The sequence below is a fragment of the Oncorhynchus mykiss genome, chromosome 16 (genome assembly GCF_057628025.1).
Source record: "Oncorhynchus mykiss isolate SJ-2025 chromosome 16, ASM5762802v1, whole genome shotgun sequence".
Lineage (NCBI taxonomy): Eukaryota > Metazoa > Chordata > Actinopteri > Salmoniformes > Salmonidae > Oncorhynchus > Oncorhynchus mykiss.
Genome location: NC_143037.1, coordinates 13,864,183 through 13,874,906, shown reverse-complemented (window position 1 = coordinate 13,874,906; position 10,724 = coordinate 13,864,183). Strand labels below are relative to the sequence as shown.

The window sequence follows — 10,724 nt, the reverse complement described above, 5'->3', positions numbered from 1 at the left end:
GTGTTCTTGTATGTGTCAAACTGCTTTTCTTTATCTTGGCCAGGTCGCAATTGTAAATGAGAACTTGTTCTCAACTTGCCTACCTGGTTAAATAAAGGTGAAATTTAAAAAAATACTTTGACTCTGGTAACGTTAGCCCAAATTTAATAGCCAGTAATTTTGCTTGCTAGCTTTAGCTACTTGCTGTTGACAAAGGCCATTGCCAGCTGGCAACAATATGCATATTTTTAGTCCTGAGGGCAAGGTATACACAGTGCATTCTTTTTCCACATTCTGTTACGTTACAGCCTTATTTTAAATTGGATTTAAAAAAAATATTTCCTCATCAATATACACACACAAATCCCCATAATGACAAAGCAAAAAAAGTTTTTAAATAAAAATAAAAAACTGAAATACCACATTTATGTAAGTATTCAGACCTTTTACTCAGTACTTTGTTGAAGCACCTTTGGCAGCGATTACGGCCTCGAGTCTTCTTGGGTATGACGCTACAAGCTTGGCACACCTGTATTTGGGGAGTTTCTCCCATTCTTCTCTGCAGATCCTCTCAAGCTCTGTCAGGTTGGATGGAGAGCGTCACTGCAAAGCTATTGTCAGGTTTCTCCAGAGATGTTCGATCAGGTTCAAGTCCGGGCTCTGGCTGGGCCACTCAAGGACATTTAGAGACTTGTCCTGAAGCCACTCCTATGTTGTCTTGGCTGTGTGCTTAGGGTTATTGTCCTATTGGAATGTGAACATTCACCCCAGTCTGAGGTCCTGAGCGCTTTGAAGAAGGTTTTCATCAAGGATCTCTCTGTACTTTGCTCCGTTCATCTTTCCCTTGATCCTGATGAGTCTCCCTGTCCCTGCCGCTGAAAAACATCCCTACAACATGATGCTGCCACAACCATGCTTCACAGTAGGGATGGTGCCAAGTTTCCTCCAGACGCGACACTTGGCATTCAGGCCAAAGAGTTCAATCTTGGTGTCATCAGACCACAATCTTGTTTCTCATGGTCTGAGAGTCCATTAGGTGCCTTTAGAGCGGCTTCCGTCTGGCCACTCTACCATAAAGGCCTGATTGGTGGAGTGCTGCAGAGATGGTTGGCCTTCTGGAAGGTTCTACCATCTCAACTGTGGGACCTTATATAGACAAGTGTGTGCCTTTCCAAATCATGTCTAATCAATTGAATGTATCATAGGTGGACTCCAATCAAGTTGTTGAAATATCTCACGGAGGATCAATGGAAACAGGATGCACCTTAGCTCAATTTCGAGTCTCATAGCAAAGGGTTTGAATACTTATGTAAATAAGGTATTTCTGTTTTTTTATATTTAATAAATTTACAAAAATGTCTAAAAACCTGTTTTCGCGTTGTCATTATGGAGTAGTGTAGATTGACGAGGGAAATTTAAAAATATATTTTAGAATAAGGCTGTAACGTAACAAAATGTGGGAAAAGGGAAGGGGTCTGAATACTTTCCTGAATGCACTGGAAGTAGCCAGTGTTGGGAGTAGTGAACTACATGTAGTTTAACTAGTAATCAAACTACATTTTGCAATAGTTTGGTGACAGTTGAACTAAATTCAAACCTTGTTTTGTCATGTACATTGTTTTGTCATGTAATGACTTGGGACATCATTTTTTTTCTGTTTTTACTAATGACCTTGAATAAAGCCTGTGCGTCTATGTACGCTGACGACTCAACAGCTCTGCTTTCTTGATATCTCAGTCAACCAGACAGGTCCTAAAGTGTTTTGTCGCACCTCAACTACTGCCCAGTTGTGTGGTCATGTGCGGCAAGGAAGGACAAATTACAGTTGGTCCAGAACAGAGCAGCACGTATTTGCACTTAAATGTTCACGGAGGGCGAATGTCAGTGACATGCACATCAATCTCTCCTGGCTTTCCTCAAATAGGAGAGATTGACTATCACTATTGGTCTTTGTGCGAGGTGTTGTGTTGAAGATACCGAACTGTCTGTTCAAGCAGTTGGCACACATTTCTGACACTTATTGGTATCACATGAGACATGCAACCAGAGGTATCTTCACGGTACCCAAGTCAAGAACAGAGGCTGGGAAATACACCTTACTAAATAGTGCCATGTTTAAATAGAACTCTGTGCCACCCCAGGTAACTCAAACTAGCAATAAAACCAGATTTAAACAATCTGATAAAGGAACACCTTACGACACAACGGAGACTGTGACGAGACACAGACATGTTTATATATTTTGTATTGTTTTATGTATTATTTGTGTTGTGTTTTGTTTCCTGTTTGGACCCCAGGAAGAGTAGCCGTTACCTTGGCAGCAGCTAATTGGGGATCCTAATAAAATAGTCAATACTAAATGTAGCGGTGTAGCTAACTACTGGAACTACACACTCATTTTTTGCAAAAAGAGAAGAACATACAGTATCTCCGGAATAGGCAATAATTTCTTACTTTTTCAGCATCAGACCTGCATAATTCTCACTTGAAACATCGTTTTTGTGTTTAATGGTCTAATTACACAGTCTGTTAACACCTGACCAAAGTGATCTGTCTTGCAATATGTAGTCTATGACACTTCCGATGTAGATATGATCACTTTTCCCGAAGTAGCTTGGTGGTAGTGAAATACTTTTTCAAAGTAGCTTTAGTTAAGTAAACTATATATTTTTTTAAGGGTAGCTTTAGTGTAGCTTAACTTCTTCTAGTGTGAAGTACGCTACTTGGTAGTGTAGTAAACTATGATTTCAGAGTAGGTTCCCCAACACTGTAAGTAGCTAACGTTAGCGTTGTCTTGTCTCCTATGTTGCACACAATGGGTGCAGCTAGCCATGAAACATTGAAGCTAGCCTATGACTGTTGACTATGGCCAGATAGTTAGCTAGATATTGTGCTATGGATGAAACAAACGGATCGAGTATAAAGCAGACATTTGTTTCTGACCTAAGATAAAGTCGCGATTCAACTACCTTTACGAGTCTGTCCATATTTATCGCCATGCTCACGATTAGCCTACTGTTTGTTTACATTAAGGATGACGTGTAAGAGAACGTTTATGGTTGGAGAGCGTAGAGATTCTAATGGCGTATTTTTGTAGGCACTAATTCCGCCGTGGTTTGTTGGACAAAGGGTATGGGGAAAATGAATGTCTTTTTTGGATAAAATTCGAAAATAAGGTGTGTGGTAAACAGGCTTAAGATATCTTATACACGTTGTTCTATGAGATAATCTTCATTAGCTAATGTCACATGTTGTGAATTTTGAAGAATTTATGTAATAATAAAAAACACATAAAGGCTTCATAATTCAGAAAGGTCATGTTAACTGACTATCTCATAGAACAAAACATAAGATTTCCTAAGCCTGTGTTAACCTCAGTCTTTATTTTCGGCATTTATGCTAAAACCCTGTTTTCTTCCCCATTCATTTTCCTCGCAGGGATGGCTGAACGAACAAGAAGGTAGGTAGGTAACTTATTTCCAGGTTTTAGGGCTACAAGCTGGCAAGCTCTATTTGTGATTCACACAAAAACAAAGGTGCGTGAAAATACCACAAATTACTGTATTTCTAACAGTGAACTGCCACAAACAATGATATACACTGAGTGCACAATACATTAGGAACACCTTCCTTTTTTTGAGTTGCACTCCCTTTTGCCCTCAGAACAGATTCAAGTTATCGGTGCATGGACTCCACAACGTGTCGAAACCGTTCCACAGGGATGTTGGCCCATGTTGACTCAAATGATTTCCACAGTTGTGTCAAGTTGGCTGGATACACAAGTTCAAAGCACTTCAATATTTTGTCTTGTCTATTCACCCTCTGAATGGCACACATACACAATCAATGTCTCAAGGCTTAAAAATCCTTCTTTAACATGTATCCTCCCCTTCATCTACACTGATTGAAGTGGATTTAAAAAGTGACGTTATTCAGGAATCATAGCTTTCACCTGGACTCACCTAGTCAGTCTATGTCATGGAAAGAGCAGGTGTTCTTAATGTTTGGTACACTCAGTGTGTATATATAAGACTATTGGCCACAAGCAAAATTACAGGACCTCTCCAAATCAAATACTATTTTCAACAAATCTATGGTTTTATTCCATTATCACATGTGTTGAGAAGCTAATGCACACACAAGATGCATCAGATATTCAGGTATTGATTTGAATAATAAAAGCATAGATTTTTTAGTTGAAAAAAATAAGTGGTAAATATAGACAATTCTAAATACAGTAGGCCTATTTTGAACATGCACACACAGAGAAATGAACCTTTTAATGATATGTATTTTATGTCTGAATGTGCAAATGTACTGTAAGGAAATGGGGTTTTGAAGTAACCATTAACCATATCTGCTATCCTGACAGTACTTATGTGGGCTTTCATAGATTCCGTTATAGATTCCGTTATAGATTCCGTTATACCAAATGGGAACAATAGATCTCTTATTCTTCTGAATACTGTAATTGAACTCTTTGGAAAATGGTGGGATTGCAGGGGTGAACTTTTCCAGTCTTGAACAGAACTCCACTGTTATTTGAATTGGATGGGTTTGATCCCCCATTGAACTCAACAAAGACACAGCATTTGATTCAGTATGTTCGCTGAGAGAGCTAAAAAGAAAAAAGATTTTGGTTGAGCACAGAAATGTAAGGCGACTTTTAGAGCCAGCTGGGAAAAACAGATTAAAATCATTATTTTAGGATAATATTATTATAGCTGCATAATTTTACATATGCTATTATAATGTTTTTATTATTATGATTTTAATTTGGTTTTTTATTATATTGTTATTAGCCTATATTGCTATAATTGGTATTTTATTATGCTATTCCTATTACTACTATCAGCAGCAGCAGCAATAGCAACAATATCAATGAGCAGGTGCTCTTCCAGCTTCCATAGACTCTTCTAATGAATAGGCCGTTCCGCATTAACCATTCAAGGATTTCGTGCGCGCATAAATAATAGTCTGCGTCTCTCAAAAAATAAGCGCCGCTCTCAGCGCGATCTCTCCAGGGACTTGAGGCTTTCATCTTTTCTTATCCGATCGAGCCAAATAGATACGTATTCAGACCTTCACAATAAAACATATAGAGCTAGCCTAGTTCTTACAAATAAGTAACACTTTAAAAACTGTGTAGCCTACATTGGATCTATTTTTACTTTTGGAATTACAACGTATTTTGGAGGATTTTAATCTGTCCAAGGATCGGAGACCTTTGTTTTATCTTCCTTCTCCTGCATTTGTAAATACTGCGCCTTGCAGAACGAATCTTTTGGATTAGTGCCTGGTCATTGAGATACAAGCTGCATTCATCACTGCAAATTCATCGAAGCAAATACAGACATTCAAGATTTGGCATTGAAACATTTTAATTTTTGATTTTTCCTTGAGGTTCATGTTCAGAAATATTCGACGGACTGGTTGTCACCAGAGAGCAACACGAGGATGGGATATGCAAGCAAAACCCTGAAAGGATGCATGGTGTTGATTTGGATCGCCACGGTCCTGCTTTTATCGGAGACCAGAAGAGTAAAGCAACCTAGATGCCCCGCATCTTGTACGTGCACCAAAGATAATGCACTGTGTGAAAATATAAGATCGGTCCCTCACAGCTTTCCACCTGATGTCGTTTCATTGTAAGTGCTTTGAATTAAATATTGTTAATGATTTAAATCATAATATTGGCAGTGGCATTAATATGGGGCTGTCGTATGATCAATCTTTCTTTGTCTAGTATTTTGAAGATGTTGAATAGAATAAAATAACAGTACAAGTAAAGCAGCTATTTGAAATTATATAGACCAATCAAATTAAATGGTTGATAATTTATCAATAATATGAATCTATGTTCTGATATATTGCCTCATTTCATTTGTACCATGTTTCTATGCAGATCTTTTGTCAAGTCTGGATTCACCGAAATCACTGGAGGAAGCTTCTTACACACGCCTGCTCTACAGCTTCTGTGAGTTTGACGTCGTTACTCAACGATTTTTCTAAATATCTACTAAAATAAGGGTCCATGTGCATCAACAAAGCACAGCCTCGTTCCCTCAGAGGAAGAAGAGCAGGGTTATGTCATAACAGACAGCACATGAACTGGGTGGGGGGTGGGGGGGTTCTTGGTTGCTGAGCTGAAATAAAAATGTCTCAATGAAATGAAACCACAATAAACTTCTCTCAGAGTACTCTTAACATTACAGTAAAGCTATTGTCTTGAGGTACCACCCATTCCTCAACATGACACAGTAGTGTGAAAACCTACTTGTACATAATGTCCCTCATGTGAACAGATTATTCACAATTATCTATCACAAGACATTCGTTTCAGGAAAACATGTATTTTGGCATGGAGGTTTCCCTCTTAATGGTGCCAAATGAGTCAGAGTTTCTGGGAGATATTAATAATACTGTCTGAATAGGCTGTGCTATGACAAGTTTAGTTGGGAATACATATATTATTATTAGAGGCTTGTGAAACAGTTGTTTTGGAAACTCAGATTAATAAAACAGTACAAGTGTGAACAGGAGGATTAGGATAAATGAAAATGAAGTGGTTCACATTTTTTAGCAGAGGGGTTGCTTGGACACTCAACCACTGGGAAATATGTATATTCAAGTGTGAGTAAAAACGACAATGTGACAGAGCAGTGGTAATAGAAATGATGGAATGTGAACTCTTTTCTATTTTCTTAACAGTCTATTCACTGCCAACACGTTTGACTCAATTGATGAGGATGCGTTCCTGGGACTACCGCATCTGGAGTACCTGTGAGTTGTACTCTCTCTAATGGATAAGATACTCAAAAATGCATAATATGATGATTTAATTATTATTACCTCATTCACAGGTTTATCGAAAACAACAAAATTGCTTCAATATCACCATATGCATTCCGGAGCCTAAAAGCACTGATACACCTGTAAGTATAAGAATGTCCTTTTCTACTTTCTTACAATCTGAAATTGTGGAAAATGTGTTAGAACAATGGTCTTGTGTCATTTACATATTGTGATTAATCATACTTGAAAACAGAAATAAAGTATTGTAACCAATATCCTTGCAGGTTTTTTGCTTCTGCCTAGGGTGCATACCATTATCAGCAACATGGTTGACTGAGGCCCCCATAGGTACATTCAAATATTAAGCAAATGGACCTTGGTGGTGTCCACTTTATCATTGTCAAAAATGCATAGGATGCAAGTCCTATTCCAGTGATATTGAACAAGGTTAACCTCCCTCACTTCTGCCCACACTTAGTGGCTTTGGCATAAAGTTGATCTTTATGGTTGTCAGGGATACACTATTTTGGCATAAAGCAGATGTTTCTGGTTGTCAGGGATACAGTATTTTCAACCTAACTTCTGTTTCCCCTGAAAAACATAAGTAGGGACTACGCTCAGGCGGATTTCTACGACTGCTACGTTAGGTTACTTCTGCCAGATCAAGTTGCCAAAGGACACTCTGTGGTGGGTCTAATATCACATGTAACCTTGGTGACCTCGCTGACTGTGAATATTTCCAGTTTTCACACCAGAATATTTGCATCAGGCACTCACACTACACAAATAATGTATATGTATATTGGCAAACATGTTACAAAAACTTTGGTTTTACTTATCATGTGACCATCATCAGTATGCCTTGCCAACACTCTGAAAGGTATATACATTCCTTTCTTTCTATAGAAAAAAAGACAGACATGAGTGGACATGTGTTTACTGAATCATTATTCTAAGAACTTATATCCTTTCACTATTTTTTGTAGATTGTATGAGTCCACTCTTGAAAATCTAATTATAACCAAGAACGATATGACCTGGGGGGCAAAACTAAATATAATATCTGCTCTGTAACCTTACGCATACATCTGAAAAGGGCCTATCCAGTGACAGGGTGAAACATAATGCTGGGTTCCAAGAACGTCTCTTTTTGGAAGTCAGCCACAATATATTGTGTTGATTCAGGACATACTGTATTTTTCCTGTTGTGGTCTAAAACTCACTTTGTTTTCCTCTTTTTTATTAGGAGCCTGGCCTATAATAACCTTGAGACATTACCCAAAGATGTTTTCAAGGGCATGGATGCTTTGGCTAAAGTGTGAGTCTTTTTTTCTTCTTCACATAACCAGTGGCCTTATGGGTAACGTCAACATCTAAAGTGCACTTATGTTAAACAAAAAAATATTTGGGTTTTGATTTATGCATACTTTGCTAACCTGTTTTTACCAGAGATCTGAGAGGGAACCACCTGGAATGTGACTGCAAACTAAAGTGGCTAGTGGAGTGGATGCGTACCACCAATGCGACAGTTGACCAGATCTCCTGCAGTGGGCCCCCGCTTTTCCAAGGGAAACTGATCAATGACCTTGTGCCCGGGTCATTTGACTGCATAACAGCAGGTGATTGGTGCAAATATTATTTCACACGTTGGAATGTTAATCTCCTTAACTACTGCTGCCTTGTGCAATTCAGCACTGTGGCCATTTCAATTAAATGCAATAGACTCCAATAGACTCAGACTCCAATAGACGCCAAGACTGTAAATTAATTACTAGTCAGGATAAAGTGAAAATGATAACACTAGGGATTAATCACACTGTAGAGTATGTACCTACAGTAGCCTACAGACTACTGAAACAGTCACAAAGCAAGATTTCCAGTAATGTTGCCTTCTCTGGTAGTGATGTAAATAAAATAAAAATTGTTTACATGAATACATCTGTTTTGTATTGCAGAGTTTGCCTCTTATCAGCCCCTGACATTTGAATCCATTTCGGTGGAGTCCTTTACCTTTGGCATGGACCAGTTTGTTGTGTTTGCCCAGCCCTTCACTGGTACATGCAGCTTCCTGGAATGGGATCACGTTGAAATGGTTTTCAGAACCTATGACAGCGTTCAAAGTGAGCAATATGTGTTTTACAGTATATCACCAGATGACGAAATGATATGCCAAGTGTGAACTGTTATTGTAGTACTGTATCTGTCTTACCAAAAATACTATATATTTTGTAACCTAAAATGTATAGTTGTATGTTTGAAGTATTTTTCTCACAAATATTTACTTTATGTTCCTATGTTCTAATACTTAGTTTTTGGTCCTTGTTTTACAGGTACATCCACTGTGGTATGCAAACCCATGGTGATTGATAATCAGCTGTTCATCATTGTAGCCCAGCTCTTTGGTGGCTCTCACATTTACAAGCGGGACATCTCTGCCAACAAATTCATAAAAATCCAGGACATTGACATCCTGAAAATCAGGAAACCTAATGACATTGAGACTTTCCTTATAGATGGTGAGTCCTTCTTCGTGATCGCAGACAGCTCCAAGGCCGGTTCTACCACAGTGTACAAATGGAATGGCAATGGGTTCTACTCTCACCAGTCCCTCCATGCCTGGTACCGTGACACAGACGTGGAGTACCTGGAGATCTCTGGTAAGCCCCATCTGATCCTAGCCAGCAGTTCCCAGAGGCCTGTTGTCTACCAGTGGAGCAAGAGCCTGAAGAAGTTTGACCGGCGCACTGATATCCCCGAAATGGAGGACGTGTTTGCGGTCAAGCACTTTAAGGTGAAGAGTGAACTTTTCATCTGCCTGACGCGTTTCATCGGGGACTCCAAGGTGATGAGGTGGGACGGTTCCATGTTCAAAGAGGTACAGACAATGCCTTCGCGAGGCTCCATGGTGTTCCAGCCCATCTCCATCGGCAACTGGCAGTATGCCATCCTCGGCAGCGACTACTCCCTGACGCAGGTCTATCAGTGGGACTTGAAGAGGGGCCAATTTGTTTACTTCCAGGATCTAAACATCCAGGCACCAAGGGCATTCTCTCTGGTGTCCATTGACAACAGAGAGTTTCTGCTGGCCTCCAGCTTCAAAGGGAAAACTCAGATATACGAGCACCTAATGATTGACCTGAGTAATAATTAATTAATGAAAACAATTAAGGAGTGTGCAGTTGACAAGTGCAGTAGCACTGAACACTGTGGAGAGGATGACTATACTGCACCGCTATTTGCATGATATAGCCCACTAATAAGAAAGAATTCCTGATGAATGCCTTGCTAGAAACATCTACTGTGTCCCTCTCTTTCACAGCACTCTTTCTTCTTTTTTTCCTCGTAGACAAAGCAATTGTTGACATACAGCAGCTAAGCCCTACACTACGGTAACCACGGTAATTCCTGTGCTATAAGATAAACTTAAGAGGTAAAATAAAGTAAACAAAAATGTTGCTTGTAAAGTACTCATTAACATTTAATTGACAATTTCCAGAATAAAATGTTTACGTTTTTACAATGATGAGTAAATTAATACAGCGTTTTGTATGTAGAGGGGACCACTCCAATCATGTTATATCTTTCATATGGAGCTATAGTTTTAGATTTTGAAATTACATTTTTAATTGAACCTAATCTAGGCCTAAACACATGTATTCTAATCTGTAGTAAGAGTGTGTTTTGTTTTAAATGTTGCTGTATTTTATGTATAGTAGACTAGTAATAAACCAATTTCATAAAAGCATAAATGAGTTGTCTTCAAGGCCTTGTTTAATAAACACAATTGCATTAGCCTACACATGATTTAAACATCTTGTTAAACATCTTGTCCCATGAACTTAATCTAAAATTGCTATCATAATCATTCTAATACAACAACCCCTCTTTAGATGAGTACCCCAATAATGTCCAACATTTATTTCAGATTTTTAGAATGAGGAGAAGGTTGA

General features: G+C 38.7%; 1 protein-coding gene across 7 annotated transcripts; it reads left to right on the top strand.

Moving 5' to 3' along the window:
* Positions 1 to 2,538: 2,538 nt before the first annotated feature.
* LOC110491406 (leucine-rich glioma-inactivated protein 1) lies at positions 2,539 to 10,523 on the top strand. 7 transcript variants are annotated; one of them, XM_090201958.1, is made up of 11 exons: positions 2,539 to 2,748; positions 3,077 to 3,155; positions 3,418 to 3,439; positions 5,383 to 5,627; positions 5,885 to 5,956; positions 6,691 to 6,762; positions 6,843 to 6,914; positions 8,021 to 8,092; positions 8,224 to 8,393; positions 8,730 to 8,894; positions 9,105 to 10,523. In XM_090201958.1, the coding sequence occupies exons 4-11, from the start codon at positions 5,437 to 5,439 to the stop codon at positions 9,923 to 9,925; spliced, it is 1,635 nt and encodes a 544-aa protein (XP_090058084.1). In that variant the 5' UTR covers positions 2,539 to 2,748; positions 3,077 to 3,155; positions 3,418 to 3,439; positions 5,383 to 5,436; the 3' UTR covers positions 9,926 to 10,523. The 7 variants fall into 7 exon arrangements, with proteins under 7 accessions (XP_090058084.1, XP_090058082.1, XP_090058083.1 ...); XM_090201959.1 differs by having other exon boundaries at positions 2,577 to 2,748; positions 3,418 to 3,443; XM_090201956.1 differs by lacking the exon at positions 3,077 to 3,155.
* The last annotated feature ends 201 nt before the right edge of the window (positions 10,524 to 10,724 follow it).